General features: G+C 40.3%; 2 protein-coding genes across 3 annotated transcripts in view; both read left to right on the top strand.

Moving 5' to 3' along the window:
• The first annotated feature begins 69 nt into the window (after positions 1 to 69).
• Positions 70 to 14,189, top strand: stam2 (signal transducing adaptor molecule (SH3 domain and ITAM motif) 2). Its single transcript, XM_053439821.1, has 14 exons — positions 70 to 344; positions 2,063 to 2,147; positions 2,344 to 2,419; positions 3,408 to 3,503; positions 3,697 to 3,843; positions 6,240 to 6,306; positions 6,557 to 6,755; positions 7,291 to 7,385; positions 7,527 to 7,609; positions 7,690 to 7,777; positions 7,896 to 7,950; positions 9,829 to 9,976; positions 11,308 to 11,474; positions 11,774 to 14,189. The coding sequence occupies exons 1-14, from the start codon at positions 305 to 307 to the stop codon at positions 11,964 to 11,966; spliced, it is 1,539 nt and encodes a 512-aa protein (XP_053295796.1). The 5' UTR covers positions 70 to 304; the 3' UTR covers positions 11,967 to 14,189.
• Positions 14,190 to 16,316: 2,127 nt separating this feature from the next.
• cacnb4a (calcium channel, voltage-dependent, beta 4a subunit) overlaps positions 16,317 to 17,160 on the top strand; it is a 30,089-nt gene continuing 29,245 nt past the window's right edge. For both annotated transcript variants that reach the window (XM_053440300.1, XM_053440299.1), the window contains exon 1: positions 16,317 to 16,379. In XM_053440300.1, the coding sequence (XP_053296275.1) occupies positions 16,317 to 16,379 (63 nt within the window). The remainder of the gene's footprint in view (positions 16,380 to 17,160) is intronic.

Below are 17,160 nucleotides of genomic sequence, written 5' to 3'. Positions count from 1 at the left end.
AAATTACCAACTATTTAGTGATAAACAAAATTAATAAATTAATAAAAGGGCCGTAGTTTCCTAAACTAAAAAAAATATGTAAAACATTTAAACACTTAACGTATGAAAACAAAAATGTTCTTCTTACGTCATTTACAATTTTTTGTTCAGGCATCGTTGAAGGCAGCCGAGTTACCGGAAGAGCAACTGGTGCGAGTTTAATGGACAAGGAAGAGAAATTATTTATTTAGGTGAAACGTCAAGTCTTCACATCAAAACATTTTCCTCTCGTCGAACTATCCGACTCCGTTTTTAAGTTGTCATCATGCCTTTGTTTTCCCAAAACCCGTTTGACCAAGATGTCGGTGAGTGAAGCTGTTTCTTCTTTGTGCTTTTCTCTGTGTCAGAGGGAAGCTAGCGACGAGAGCTAACGTTAGCTTAGCTTAGCCTCGGTTTACTCAGTGTTTAAGCCACAACAACATCCGTAAATCCACAAGGTTCACTTTGTACATGTGTCTCTCACCAGCTGACAGGTCGCCATTGTTTTCCGATATATGTATCGATCAGTGATTTTTACCAGGATAAACTACTGAGTGGTAACTTTAAGGCTGATTCATGTAAACAGTGACTGGGCTCATGTACTGGATCACCTGACCTGCAGATCACGTCATATCTGTTAAATAGTCAGATTATCCCAAAGTCAGAGACAGAAATAATCTATTATATTAAATCAATCCAAGCCCCCAAGATGTTAGGTTTACAATCTCTTAACGATTAATCAATTTCATGAGGAAATGACCAGCAGATTAATTGACAATGAACAGAATCACAAGTTGCAGATGGAGGTTGGAAGGATTTGGGTCAGATGGGAGGAAATGAATCAGCAACCATTTTGATAATGTGTTGTTTATGTTTGTTTTGTTTGTAGTTCTGTGAATATCTGAGGGTTTTAAACGTTAAAAACAAGCAATTTAAATCTAAAAGATGTTATTCTGGTCTTCAAGGACTCACAATTCCAATATTATCTAATATTTTATTGTTGGAACAAGTCAGAAAATACTCCTCAGATTAATGGGCGATGAAGGATACTTGTCAGATTGAATAAAACGTCATGCCAAGTTCCTATAGGCCATTATCCTACACATCCCATTAACACCAGAGTTGTTAGATCCCCAGACAATAGTCCATTGTAATGCTTAGTTGACTGTTACAGTGTAAGGATGAGTCTTGTGATTAGAAAATGAGTTAGAAATGTCTGTTTGAATGATTTCATGCTTACATGTTACAAAGCAGCAGTTGGTTCCTTAGCTGACAAAAAAACCTCCTCCAGTACCATCACACAAATAAAGACACATTTATATAAGATTACAAAAGTAAATGTCAAGGGAAAATAGCACTAGTGCATTTAAATTAGTGTTGCATCTGTTAAGCCTTACATCCAATAAAGTGATCCCAAGATGAAATGCGTTAAGATCTTTGTGGTTTAAAATCTTGACTTTCAGCTCAGGTTCACACAATAAAACAGAGAAAAGTAATTATATCCCAACATCGACTCAAAAACCGAAGACCAAACTGTCTATAGGTCTTAATGACATAAACTAACTTATGGGAAAATATATATTTTTTGAAGATACTATACAGTTTAAATAAATACAGAGCTGGAAAGGAGCTTTAAACAATATAAGAATAATTTCTCTGGGACCTTTATTAAGGGAGATGGGGCCAGTTGAAGGCACAGACTCCTCCCCCAAAGAATCTAGTTAGTTAGTTAGTTAACGCCCTTAATTATGATTCAAGACACATAAAGTTTGAGTGCAATGGGTTTCTCATGTGACCAAATCGGCATGAAAAATGTCATTAAGATCTGGGGCCCAGAAGTGTAATGATTGACAGGGAGTGCCCCAGCTGTGAAATGCTGACTGACTCAGTACATTAGCCCGTTCTAAAACATGGCAGCTATTCATTACTTTAACACTTAGCATTTCTGCCCATGAACACATTATGTTTGAAGACAAACAGCCACAATGCCAGCAAAGATATTTTCTCACAGGAACATATGTGCTTCTGTTTGATATTTTTCCAGAGAAGGCAACCAATGAAAACAACACAACAGATGACTGGGGCCTGATTATGGACATCTGCGACAAGATCGGGACGACAGCCAATGGGTGAGCTAAAAAAAGAACATAATAAAATAACAATCGCAGCACTGTGGTTGCAGTAGCTGCTTATTTAAGAACAACACATTTGCATTGGACTTTTAGTTTGCATATTATCAGATCAGGTGCTAGGCAGGAGCATCTCTGTGCTCTGTTGTAGTTCCTGTACTAACGATGCATTCCGTCCTGTTTTCATCTGTTCCAGACCAAAGGACAGCTTGAGATCCATCGTGAAGAGAATCAATCACAAAGTTCCTCATGTTTCCATGCAGGCCGTCAATGTGAGTCTACTCGCTCTCTGCTTCAAAGATTGAGACTATTGTCTCAAACATTTCAAAATAAATAGATGTCAAAGTGCTACACAAGTAACAGTTGACACAATAACCTTGAATTGTCACCCTACCAAGGTTCAATCTTATGTTCAGGTGTTAATGTACAGTAACATGGCTATAACAAACCATGTTGGTGATGGATATTAGGTATTTTGGTCGTCAATCCGCCCGCCAGTCCATCCATCAACTCAAGGCATTAGACCGTGGTCGTCAAAGATCACCCTGACTTCACAGAACACATTTTTTAGCCTTGACTCCAGAATGAATGCACTAATTCTGACAAATTACCAGATGTCTAAATGGATGAACTGATGAGGTTTTAACATTTAATATCCAAAAGGTCAAAGGTCAATTTCACTGTGGCATCGTATTGTTCGTCAATCACTCTTTCTTATCATAATATATCACCATAACTCAGGAACAGAATGTGAGACTATGATCATTTTTTCCCCCAACCCGATTGGTTCGTTGAGACAAACAACCAAGAGGTTCTTCTGTCTGCAGAAGTTCACCAGATGTGAGGAGGGTCAAAACTTCTTTTCCATTTAGGCTTATAAAGTAGGTGTTGACTAATATGTTGACCTGCAGATAAACTGCATTTTAGCTAATATTTCCATCGTTCAAGCCGTACATGAAAGTGTAACGTCTTATACCTGGAGGATTTAACTCGGATGAGGAGTAAGGGAGCTGTTTCTCTGTCTGAGTCATCATGAGCGAATATATTCTTTGCTATTTTTAGATTCCTGTGCTCATTCATTCAGACAATCGAGGACCTTTTGTCATTGGAACCATTTATAATTACAAAAGCTCCACCAGTCATTGATATGTGCTCTGAATAATTCACTAATGAGTGGTAGAATAATCCTTTTTCTTAATTAAATTAAATTGAAAAACCATCTTTTTTGCATATAAACAGCTGTTAAATCTTTTCTTGCAGTTGCTGGGAGCCTGTGTGTCGAACTGTGGCAAAATATTCCACTTGGAAATATGTTCAAGGGAGTTTGCCACTGAAGTACGGACCGTGCTGGGCAGGGTATTTTCCTCTATTCGTACTTTTCAACCATATCTCGTCACATACGTCCTTCCTCACACTGTGAAGAAAGTTAACAGTTGCAGGAACATAACTTCGATCAGCAGCATTTCACTTAAGTCATTAACTCGGTTAGAGCCCTGGAGAAAAACACAGGAGAGAGTAACACAGCTGTTCTTGTGCGTGTCCCTCGTAGGCTCACCCGAAGGTGTGTGAAAAGCTAAAGGCGATGATGGTGGAGTGGGCAGAAGGCTTCCAGAAGGATCCACAGCTCAGCCTCATCGGCGCCACCATCAAGTCTCTGAAAGATGACGGCATCACTTTTCCCTCATCATCCTCACAGGTATGTTGCTATAATATAGAATATCGCTTTTTAAGAACATAACACAAAGCAAGTACAAAACAAATGCCAGCTTACCTTCATCATTAAGTTAGTCTTGCAACATAACCACTGAAACATAAACGTATAAGACATTTAATTTAAGAAATTTACAAAAAAACATCATTCTATGTTTTTTTGAAGTGTTTGAATGCACAAAACACTTCTGGAGTCTCAGGGGGGTAAACTTTGTTGGAGCAAACTCCATTACGATTGAAGTCAATGGTGATTCCTTTTTCAGACGTAATAAAACAACACAAAAGCATAACATGTCTCCACACTGCGCCTGAGGTGTCATCCAAGTGTCTAGAAGCGTCGACATTCATGTTCAACTCCAAACGAGGTCATTTTCGCCGTGTTTTTATTGTAAATGTCTGCTGATATCTTCTGACGAGTTGCATTCAGGGACAGTTGGAAATGCTAATGTCCATTAGCTTAGCCACTTCTGGTGGACTTTTAGACTTAAAACTTGGTATAAATTACCTAGTTTGTAGTCGAATTTGAACGTCTAATTATAGTTACAGGCCATGTAACATAAAACAAAATAAGTGTGTGGATCCTTTCTGTATAGTCTGAGGTTGTTACTGTGGTTTCACTGCAGACCAGCTGGTCTGTCTGAGTTTGAACTGTCCAAGCTTACAGTGGAATTTCCTGCTCAAATATTTCACATTATTCTGTGGGTATAAATACTTGTGTGTGTCTGTGTCTGACCCAGGATCAGGACTTTGTGGTCATAGTGAACTTGATTCTGTCTTCTTCTTTCTATGATGTCTGTGTGATTTTATTATGTATCAACCTCATGTGTCAAGGGTTGAGTGGGAATTTGTCCTCATGTTGTCATAAAACAGCTGACCCACTAACTGTTATCTGGTATACAGTAAACGCTTGACACCTTTTGTTCTGGGTTGTTGACCAAGGGTTTTGCTTCTTTAGATAATGAATAGTCTTAAGCTGTTGCGTGACTTTCAGTAGTTGTATTTTAAGAGTGAAATAAGTTAATAAGTAAGTATACTCATTAATAAGTAAATCATAAACACATATTGTGTCTCCTTTATGTCACAATACATACTTTGTTTTACTCATATGTGAAGGACAGTGCAATGTTTATTTGTAATAAACAAAGTTCTTAACACTCAGAAGCACTGATTCCCTCTTGAAGGGCAAAACAAGTTCCATGTGTTCATAAAAGAGAGAACAGGTCATGGAGGAGAATGGGGTTCATGGTTAAACTGATACGTTTGATACATTTTCATGGGTTTACGGTAGAAAGAGAACGCTAAGGAATAATATGGAATTTAATTGGTTTTCTCCCCCTCATTGCTGTGCTGCTCTTTGCCTCAGTAGTGACTGAGCTGTATATTGGAGGCACAGAGTTGAGAAAGCTGCTTTAAGAGCAGGTGGCATATGAGGCAGCAGGTATGACATTTCATCTGAAAGAGCCATTAAATAAACAGTAGCAGGTCGTCTGTATCATGCTGTGCTAAGGCTTCCTAGTATTTACCTTTTTAGCTCTCAGGTCATTTTTAGAACGGATGCAGCTTTATTTTCTCCCCGCTGTGATACAGCCACATGATACCAACTCATGTTGATCGAACGGGTTTCTTGGTGCCTGTCGGTGCACGTTGCATCTAGTGTTCTTTCTACACGTTGTGTATTTAGTGTTCTTGCATTCGTGCTTGTTCGAGATGGAATGAAAACCTCACCCTGTTTTCATGCTCAAAATGTAAGTTAGAATGTTGTGGGTTTCCTACGCAGGTTTAAACCGTATCTTTAGTTACAAATATGAGTTATGTAAAATGGTTATTTGTGTATATATTTTAAAAGCGGACATGGATGAATGTCTGTTTCTGGATGAAGAAGAGTGTTTTCACCTGTAAACTACTACTTTTACTGTGTGTATAAATGTATTTCAGATACCTGTTCAAATACATATCAGGTTACTTTACAAACATGTGGATTTACTCTCACTTGCTCCCTCGCACGTTTCAATGATAGCCTTACCTTTCCTCATCATATGCAGTATACCAATGTGAGTTTTTTCTGGTGCTCTGTAACATTCAGATTTTTAGCAGTGGTCTTAGGAAACTTGAGTCAAATGTTTATGGGAGCAGTTGTATTGTTTTGGATACAAAATAGTGAGTCAGCTGTGAGAACACGACCAACATGTAATTCCCAACATGGCCTGCAGATGGCATCACAGCCAACAGAAATGTCTTTTTCACTTCTAGACCCTAAGTGCTTCACTGTCACTCTCCCTCTGCTGCATATTGTGTACATGCTGACACACACACACACACACACATTCACATTCACATTCACACACACAGAGACCTGACCTTATCTCTCTTTATTTACCACAGGGGTCGACAACAAAGGTCAGCACACCTGCTGTAAGCAAAGCATCTAATGATGACGACCTGGCTAAAGGTAAAGTGAGATGTCACAACACACACCTTTGTCAAATGCATCTGAGCATAATTTTCTTCCACAAATACATATTTTCCAGCCACTACGCTTTATTTGCAAGACCTCACTTAGTACCATTATGCCTTTTATTCACTGTAGAGTAGTGTAAATCCATGAATCCTGTGTCTGGACATAGCTCAAGTGTTTGGACATCTGACAAATACACCACTCTCCTTTGCACTTCTCTTCTGTTGCCCCTGACCTCCTCCAGCCATCGAGTTGTCCTTGCAGGAGCAGAAGCAGCAGGTGGAGACACGCCCCCTGGCCGTGACCTCCGACCCCCCAAGCTACGCCAATGGTGGAGGGGGGCAGGAGGCCCGGAAGGTGCGCGCTCTGTATGACTTTGAAGCGGCTGAAGATAATGAGTTGACCTTCAAAGCTGGAGAAGTTATTCTGGTTTTGGATGACAGGTAAAGTTTCATAAAACTTCCGATCAAGAACCAGCTCTTCTTTATCCTCAAAATCCCAATTTAATATCTTCACTGTTCATAGATGATGTTGACTTTCAGATCATTGTTATTCAAAGGAGTGATATTAAAGCATGGCTGTAAATTGTATTAACTCGGCTATAAGCCGTCCAATTTTGCAGCTGTATGATAAACCAAATTTTTATGAAGCCACTTCACACTGCTATCTTGATTTACAGGCATTTGTAAATTTGCTCCACATACTGTAGCTTTATTAAATTGCCAGAAAAGAGTTTGCTCCACAAATTAAGCCAGCAACGTGTAAAATTGTAATACTCTGAATAAAACTCGATATAATAAAACTAAACTGCGAATGATTTGAGCAGAGCTGTAGCAGGCACCATAAGGTGAACATTCGTTTTTTTATTTAATCCAGTGTTTTACAGTGTGATGTCTGTGATCGGCGTGAACCTTCGCCAGACGCTCAGTGTGACTCACTCTCTGAAGCTCAAGCCTGTTTCATGCTTTTTGTTCCCAGTGATCCAAACTGGTGGAAAGGAGAGAACCACAGAGGAGTCGGCCTCTTCCCTTCCAACTTTGTCTCAACTAATCTGAATGCTGAACCGGAACCAGGTTAGTATGTTTACAGAAGCGGAAAATGAATCCTACCGGCTCTAACGCCTTCTTTTTGTACCTTTTGGAATCATTCATGATTTGAACTGGAAGAAACTATTTTAAGAATAGTTGATCCAACCTGATATTTTTTCTCTGCAGTGGCTTATATTGAAAAAACTGCCAGTGCTGAAGAGCTGAGCCAGGAAACCAAAGTTGAGCCTGAGCCTGTCTTCATAGATGAGGTACTCCATTTCCTGATTGGACGTACATTTACAGTTCAGTTGAGCTCTGCTAACCCAAACCTGCTCTCTTAACTCTGCAGGGAAAGATGGACAGAACGCTGGCACTGCTGCAGAATGCTGATCCTGCGAATCTGACTCCTGACACCCAAGAGCTGATCCAGCTGGAGGGTATAAACCTCAATACTGTGGATAAATCTAGGGTCGTTGCCGACTGCAGAGTCTGATCCACACAGTTTCTTTCTAACTTGTTCCCTCCTTCTCTCACTGTGAATATCTGATTGAACAGGAGCGTGTGAACAAATGAACCCGATGATTGATGAGCAGCTGGAGGAGATTGACAGGTACTGTGAAGAAAGATGTGTATGAAGTATTTATGTTTATCAGAACAATCTCTACTGATGTGTTAATCCCAGCTGGGTGACTGAGATTATCTAATAGAGCCCAAGCCCAAATGGGCCTTTCACAGACATATCAGCTGCTGCGTGTTTCTCAATATTTCCCAAATCAAAACTCTTTGTTTTACAGAAGAAACTATCTGGAAAAGATTTGCATTCATGTGATATGATGTACAGTGCCTTGCATAAGTATTCACCCCCCTTGGACTTTTCCCATTATGTACTGTTACTAACTGGAATTCAAATAGACTTAAATAAACTTTTTCCTGTTTGATCAACAAAACATGCATAGTACTTTGGAGGTGCAAAATACATTTTATTGTGACACAAACAATAATGAGAACAAAAAAGTTGACATCTGTTGGGTGCATAAGTATTCACCCCCCTGTGTCAATACTTGGTAGAACCCCCTTTCGCTGCAATTACAGCTGCAAGTCTTTTGGGGTATGTCTCTACCAGCTTTGCACATCTAGAGATGGAAAGGTTTGTCCATTCTTCTTGGCAAAAAAGATGAAGCTCAGTCAGATTGGATGGAGACCGTCTGTGAACCGCAATCTTCAAGTCTTGCCATAGATTCTCTATTGGATTGAGGTCTGGGCTTTGACTGGGCCATTTTAAGACATTAACATCCTTTAATCCAAACCATTCCTTTGTAGCTCTGGCTGTATGTTTAGGGTCATTGTCCTGCTGGAAGATGAACCTCCGCCCCAGTCTCAAGTCTTTTGCAGACTGCATCAGATTTTCTTCAAGGATTTCCCTGTATTTGGCTCCATCCATCTTTCCCTCTATTCTGACCAGTTTCCCTGTACCTGCTGAAGAGAAGAATCCCCACAGCATGATGCTACCACCACCATGTTTCACTGTTGGGATGGTGTGCTCAGGGTGATGGGCAGTGTTGGGTTTTCGCCACACATAGCGTTTTGCATTGAGGCCAAAAAGTTCAATTTTGGTCTCATCTGACCAGAGCACCTTCTTCCACATGTTTGCTGTGTCTCCCACATGGCTTCTGGCAAACTCCAAACGGGATTTTTTATGGATCCCTTCAACAATGGCTTTCTTCTTGCCACTCTTCCATAAAGGCCAGATTTGTGGAGTAGACGACTAATAGTTGTCCTGTGGACAGATTCTCCCACCTCAGCTGTGGATCTCTGCAACTCCTCCAGAGTAACCATGGGCCTCCTGGTTGCTTCTCTGATTAATTTTCTCCTTGTCCGACTCTTCAGTTTGGGTGGACGGCCTCCTCTTGGTAGGTTTGCGGTTGTGCCATATTCTTTCCATTTTCTTATGATGGATTTTATGGTGCTCAGAGAGATGTTCAAAGCTCTGGATATTTTTTTATAACCTAACCCTGCTTCATATTTCTCCACAACTTTATCCCTGACCTGTTTGGTGAGCTCCTTGGTCTTCATGATGCTGTTTGTTCAGTAATGATCTCCAACAAACTCTGAGTCCGTCACAGAACAGGTGTATTTATACTGAGATTAAATTGCAGACAGGTGGACCCTATTTACTAATTATGTGACTTGCAAATGTGACTTGTGAATGCAATTGGTCGCACCAGATCTTTGTTAGGGGTTTCACAGTAAAGGGGGTGAATACATATGCACTCAACACTTTTCAGATTTTTATTTGTAAATAATTGTGAAATCCATGTAATATTTCCCCCCACTTCCAAATGATGCACTATTTTGTGTTGGTCCATTACATAAACTCACGATGAAATAAATTTTAATCTGTGGTTATACCATGACAAAATGTAGAAAAGTCCAAAGGGGGTGAATACTTATGCAAAGCACTGTACATCTCTGTCTCTGTGTATTGCAGGAAACACTCAGAGTTGTCAGAGTTGAATGTGAAAGTTTTGGAGGCTCTGGAGCTTTACAACAAGCTCATGAACGAGGCTCCATTCTACTCAGCCTACTCCAAGATACAGCCACAGTACGCACCAACCGGCCCAGCTGTGGGCATGCAGGTCAGTTAAAGTTCAACTTTAACATTTATTTATCGTAATGATGGAGTCATTGTTTCGAAGGCCAGAAGCTGTAGAAAATTAAGTCTTCAGTCTAAATGACACGTCGTTCTTGCACATGATGGTGAATAGAGACCTAATTTCCCTCGAATTCAGTTATGCACAGCAAAACAAATCGTTCAGGATTCTTGTTGCCGTTTTCTCTCTCTATCTCTCTCTCTTTCTCTCTCTCTCTCTCTCTCTCTCTCTCTCTCTCTCTCTCTCTCTCTCTCTCTCCAGTGAATCGGGCCGAATCACTAGAAAGCAGCAGGGAAGTCGTACATAATTAACTAGGGGATTCAGTCAATGTTGATTCACAGTTTAGAACATTAAGAGCCGTAGATTTTCTGTGGTAAAGCGATGTTTGTTTGAAAATCTGTGCATTAATAAATACATAATCTTTTGAGTGTCGGCACTGTGTAGACACCCACAGCTGTGGGTTTTCTTGGACATAACAGAGGACTAATGTAAAGGACTATGATACAGAACAGCAGTACTTTAAAAAAAAAATTTTTTACAGAACAGCAGTACTTTAAAAAAAAAATTTTTTTTCCTACATTCTATAGTCAAGTATTTTTCTATTTGTCCTGTAAAATGGTTGGTTTAGCATCCCTGACTGATAGTGTGACATTCAGTCAGCCTTTTGTTTTCTTCCTCTCTGGAGAGTTGCAGGCTGCCGGGCTTTTCTGGGCAGGGGCTGTTTTCTGTAGTTATTCTTGTCACTGTCTCCCTCCTGAGATTTGGAAAGATGTCCACTTCAGTGGACAGACCCACAACAGAGTGCTGCTAATTTTTCGCCCTCCTTCATCTTTTTTTTGTATCTGCAGAGCAAAGTAGAACTGACGTCAGCTTGTTCTCACAGCTGCACTGACACACATTCTGTTTCAGAAGTTACTGAGATGAAATCCTGGTTCTATTTATATAAACTCCCAAAGCAGCTGTTTTGCTTTTCTTGCATCTTTTAAAGGTATGAAAAATAACACAGCAAAACTAGCTGACTCACCAGAACACTGTTCACTTAATTCATCTAATAATGTGAATTTATAAATAGATACATTTTGTATTTAACTTCCAGCAGCCAGACATGCAGTGACGGACTTCTCTTTTATCAGTATCACTATCGTCAGCGGAAGAGGACATTAATTTTTTGCGTTTTACAAAAAGTTTCAGATTATTTCTGAGTGACTTCCTGCAGTTGTTTTGGACTCTGAAGTAACTGAATAATCTCTTGTTACGAGAGCCCTCAGTAGACATGTTGGTAATTCTCAGACCTCTGTTCCCTCTTGTTTGCTCAGGGCTACCTCGGACCAAACAACGCCCCCTACCTGCCTCCAGGGATGTCCCAGGTTCCTGCCGCACAGCCTTACAACCCCCACAGCGACCAGCCCGCCCCTCTGCATTCACTGCCCCCCAATGTCTCGGCACCGCCCAACTGCCAAGTGGCTCAGCCTCCCTACATGAGGTAAGAAAAAATAATGAACTGAAGATCTGTACGGCTCTCGGAGCATAGACACTCCAAAGACAAACACTGACATGTATACCGTCATGTGGCTCACAACCTCAGCATTAACCGGATATAACAAGATATATTTATCATCGGAGAGATTATAGATGATCCAGATGTTCTATGATTTGCATTTTGGATCATTTTCAAACCAGTCCTTTTTGTCATAGCATGTCCATGTAACAAAGATTTAGTCGCTCACTGTTTTCATATAGTTTCTATTGCAACTAAGTGTCAACTCTGTATTTTCTTCGCAGCGGTGGCATGAACACTCAGTACATGAACCAAGCCGTGGGAGCTTCTTACCCTCCTCAGGGGGGCGTGGCCATGGACATACCGACCTATCACAACTCGGGCATGCCTCCAGTGTCCTATCCTATGGCTGCTCCTCTTCACCAGGCTCCACAGCAGCAGCAGCAGACGACGTATTATCAACAGCCGCTGCTGTAAAACTCCATTGACCGCAGACCTGAGATTCACATCCACCTCAGATATTTCAGCTGCTGGCTGTGTGTTCATTTGGCTTACAGTGTGCGTTTGTATGTGTGTGTTTATGTTTGTGTGTTTGTGTGTTTGTGTGTGATAGCTGCTTTAGGATCATTCCTGTCAAGCTGGATTGAACACACCCTGGGAAGGTTGAAGTAACTGAGGTGTGTGATGCAGGTCTGCTGTGTAACTGAGTCTGCACTCGGCTGCTGTATATGATGCTAAAGATGGCGCCAGGAGTTTCTTCTTCTTCTTCTTCTTTTTCCTGGTTGACTGACACTGGTTTTCACAAGCATCACAGGTCGACACAGGAGAAGAGTTGGTTTTGCTCATCAGTGCAGTCAGCGAGACGTTATCTCGCTTTATGGAAACGAGCTTTTCATAATCCCCAGTTAAACATAAAACAAAGCTTCTCCCACATGATACTATTACTGAGTCCTCTCTCCTCGGAGTCCAGGCAGCATGTCTTCTTCCTCAGTGGTAACAGAGGGTCAAGCCATGTCCAAACTATTGCAGTTAAAAGTAAACATGTGCTATTGTTTCTCACTGGCCGCTGTGAAGGGAAAGCAACGCATTAGCTGCAGCTTCTCTGACTATTTGGTATTTTCAGCCAGAGTGCTGCTGTGCACTCGAGTTATTTTTGCAGCCCTTACAGCCTCAAGCAAGATCAGGAGGGAATAAAATACACAAGAGATCAAATATATCCCTCAGGTTGCAGCTCTGAAAGTGACCCTCACACATGGCTGGTTCGGATGTATTGATCAAAACTGATGCATGTCTGCTCTGTCACATGTCTTCTGTCTTATTAGACAGGTGATGGGACCAATGTGGCTGAATTTCCCATAAAGACGGTGTGCAAGCAGAGAAAAAACATAACTTTGCAAAGTCAATACAACTGGGGACACCACACACTGCATATCCATCACTCTTCACCCACATGCATCATATGCTAGCGAACGCCCTTGGACACCTAAATGGCGTTTTCATTCATGTGAACACGGCCCTAAATGTTTTGCTTCTCTTTAAGTTTTAAATCTCCATCTTGTTTTTAAACGCATCGCGGACTTCATCCTCGGGCAGGTACAGTTCATCCTGACGCTGAGGGATCGGAACACTCTGGGATTGTGATGCGAGAGCTCGTCTTTCTGCCAAGTCAGCATATAACGGTATCTGTGGGACGAGTCGCTCGCAGGTTGCAGTTATTAAAAAGCCTGGTGCTTCATTTCTCCTCCTCCTCACCAGCACAGATCTGTTATGTTAACAGTTATATTTGTCTAAATGGTTCAAACGTTTCTTTTCCATCAACTCACTGCCTTGTAATGCGTTGGAGACCTTTTTGTGTGCGTGTGTACATTTATGTCTTTTGCATGTTTGTACGTGTCGGGGCGTTCTCTTGTGGAATGAAACCGATTTTTTTTTGCAAGGTCAGATTATAGGTTGAACTAAGAAACAGGTAGTTGATCGATTTGTGTGTTTATTAATCTGATAAAATGTTGCATCTGTTCATGATTGTTATGTCACTACCCTTCTGCCGCTCGTCCTCATCCGTGGGCTCTCTTCCCTTTAGCAGAAGCTGTCGACTTGCGTTTCTAAACAGTCAATGACATTGCCCCTACATTGATTTATATAGATATATATATTGAGGCATTGTTCATGTGGGATTTACACTATTTCAGAATATGTGACGATTGCTCCTTCTTTTAAAGTCCTGGCAAAATGTAAATGGAACAAAATGTTTGTTGTTAATATGAAGAAAAAGAAGTGAGATGTCATGTTTTTAACTTCTGTTGTTTCATCAAAAAATAGAATCTAATAGAATCTACAATTACTTTGCAGTCGGTCCGTAGTTATAGTTTTTTATCCAGAACTGTCTGTTTCCTTTATGCGCCTCGTATTACAGGCACTGTATATTAGATGTAAAATACCTGGGTTTGAAATTGACATTGCACCTTAGCTTTGTAAACATTTATTTACCACTGGATGCCTTGTTTTTCTGTAGAGAATCAAAGGAATGACACAGATAGAACTTTGGCGAGTAATTCTAGTCTCAGAATCCGCTGGATATGTATAATTCTGTATATTTATAATATTCCAGGAGAAGTTTCTTTATCCAGGATTTAAAAAAAAACTGCTTTTGTAACAGAGCAAACCTATAAATATTCTTTGAAATAAAAAAAATGACATGTGGCTGGAGTGCTCTGTGTTTTGTTTTAGCTCTGCCACTGAGGTAATGTTTGCCCCCATGTCTGTCGGTTGGTTGTTTGTTCATCAACAGGATTACGAAAAATGTACTGAGCCGATTTCACTGGAACCGGGTAGAAGGATGCAGTATTAGTGAGGGAAGAACGCATGAAATGTTGGTGCGGATCAAGGACTTCTATCCCTCTTATTATTGTTGGGATATTTTTACCCATTTCCCAGGGAATAATCCATGGATCTTGATGAAATAATCAAGAACATTCAGCAGACTGATTTTCATAGTGTGGGACTTGGTGGAGATTGATTGAATTTACGTGTGTATGCACTCTACTGGGCCGCTCCAGTCTCCTACATATGTCTAATTACATTTGCTCAATTAAGATCCAAATAGTAACTGTCTCCTTAATTAGGTTCTTCTATTTCTTGCACTCATCACCAGCTGTGTGGTGCATGAGCCAATAATATGACTATTAATATAGTTTCTACTTGCACTGGTGATCTTTGGATACCAGTGTAATTCTAATGGAAACATGCAGGTATAAGCTATTCTGTCTAATGGGATGTTCCGGGCACCACAGGCTGTTTTCCAGGTTACACACAGTATAAAGACTTTCCTCTGTGCTGCAGCGAGGTCGTCTAAAAACAGCAAAGCGGGTAGTTTGGTGTGTTGACGATGACTGAGGAGATTTTATCATATGTTGTCTGTCCTGGTGAGTTTGCTGATATAAACCAGAGTATTTTATTTTGAAAGTAGAAGAATACAGCGCTGAACTTAGAAATCTTCAAAATATACTATAAATGTTTTTATAAGGCCTATATTCAAACATGGTCTATTTTCATTTAAGACATTTTAAGGCAACTCATTATCACAATGATGGGATTTTTATAATCATTTGAAACTATTTAGTTTTACACTAATAATACATGGTCTTTAATTGGCTTATCTTCATTTCTTTGCTACCTTAACTAAGAACTTTAAACTAAACCAGGCTCAATTCAAATAATGTGATTGGATAGAAATTGTACTGTAAAACCTAAAAACATAAAATTGTTGAGCAGTCTACAACCTCAAAACTTTGTGCCACAAAAATCTGTGCATCATACTTTTCCATTTTCAATACTGTGCATATAATCTTCTTATTTGCTTCATCTTTTTTTACTCATGCAAACCACATTGTTAAAGTGTTAGATAAGTTACATGTATTATCATACATTTTTATCATAAGTCGAAATTGCAGAAGCAGTTACTAAATGGAGAAAAACTAATATGGCAAATTTTTCTAAAAGAAACATACATGTGATCTATCAGTAGAAACTACTGCAAAGTATCCTGTTAACGGAGATGGACCATGGGTTTGGGCTATGAACTGAAATAAAATGGGAATGTGTACTGAAAACTGAAAACAGTCACTGTAGAAGACATACAAACTGGAGGCAAGTTAAACCATACACGTATATTTGTTAAATGGGTTTTAAATGAGCTCGAATTAATGTGTGAGGCTTATATATTTAATATTTCCATATACAATTTAGTACATTTCACTCAGCCTTCAAATTACTAAAGCACTGTGAAAGGTGACATAAACAAACGTATTTTACTATTGTCTTCTTCTTCTTCTTCTTCTTCTTCCTCTTCTTCTTCTTCTATCATTATTAGAATTATCATTATTAGAATTTTAATTATGGTTACTATTACTCTTATAACTATTATTGTTTTTAATATTGTTAATATTTTCTCCTGCCGTGTGGTTGTTGTCCTTAGGCGCCCCACAGTCCTGTGTGATGGAGTGGATGGGTGAGGAAGAGGAGGAGGATGGGGATGGAGGAGGAGGATGGAGGAGGATGGAGGAGGGGCAGCAGAGGATCCGAAGTGAAGCAAACACAGTCTCCATCCTCATCTGCTGCAGAGACACGAGCAGGACACCTCTCCAGCAGCCGGAGCCATCTTTTCTTCCCCGCTGTCTCTCTCTGTCTCTCCGTCCTCTGCTGCTGCTGCGGTGACCCGGAGCTGAGCTGGAGCCCGCGGTGGTTCCCTGTCCGCTGCCCGAGCAGCAGCACTTCCAGTGGAGCGGGGCCGAGCGGCAGCCTCCGCCCTGGACCGACGAGCTGGCGGACATGTCCCGGCACATCTACACCCGACATGGGATAGGAGAGGGACTGCAGAAGCCTGTGTTCCAGGTAGGAGGAGAAAATACAAACTCCAAACGTCTTCTGTTCGCCAGTTCTCCTGTTCTCCTCTTCTCCTGTTCTCCTCTTCTCCTGTTCTCCTGTTCTCCAGTTCTCCAGTTCTCCTGTTCTCCTCTTCTACTCTTCTCCTCTTCTCCTGTTCTACTCTTCTCCTCTTCTCTTGATGGATTGCTCCCTCTATTTTTATCTGGAGCTGAATTCTTCATCTTCCCTAACGAGCCCCTGGGGTTTCCATTAATTTAGTGATCAGGTGCTGATTTCAAAAACCTGAGATGATGTGTTAATTAAACACATCATCGCAGTTAACAATTAACAGCTCCTGATGGAGTTCCTCTCATGGTGTATGAAATGTCCCAGGCCACTTTCTACGAAGAAATTGATCTGAGTTCTGAAACTAAATTTGCTGTATAGATAGATAGATAGATAGATAGATAGATAGATAGTTTGACAGAAAGAAAGAAACATGACTGTAATCTGACATGTGTATCCAATAACTTTATTTTGGATAACTTTAACACAAATACAACCAAATAATTGAAAATTAATTATGTATAATAATTATTATGTAATACATAGTTTTCATTTTGGCAAAGAACACTGATAACCAAATGTCTGTGAAAGGTTCATATCGGCCAATATCTATCTGCCAACTGACATATTGGTAAAGCTCTATGAGAAATATACACACTGTTGGTAGATACAGTAATTTAGATACCTGACGGATCAATGTGTGTCACCATATTGAAGCCAAACCCGGAGAGCCATCAATCAG

Source organism: Pleuronectes platessa, chromosome 14, assembly GCF_947347685.1.
Source record: "Pleuronectes platessa chromosome 14, fPlePla1.1, whole genome shotgun sequence".
Taxonomy (NCBI): Eukaryota; Metazoa; Chordata; class Actinopteri; order Pleuronectiformes; family Pleuronectidae; genus Pleuronectes; species Pleuronectes platessa.
This window is presented reverse-complemented; position numbering and strand designations above follow the sequence as displayed.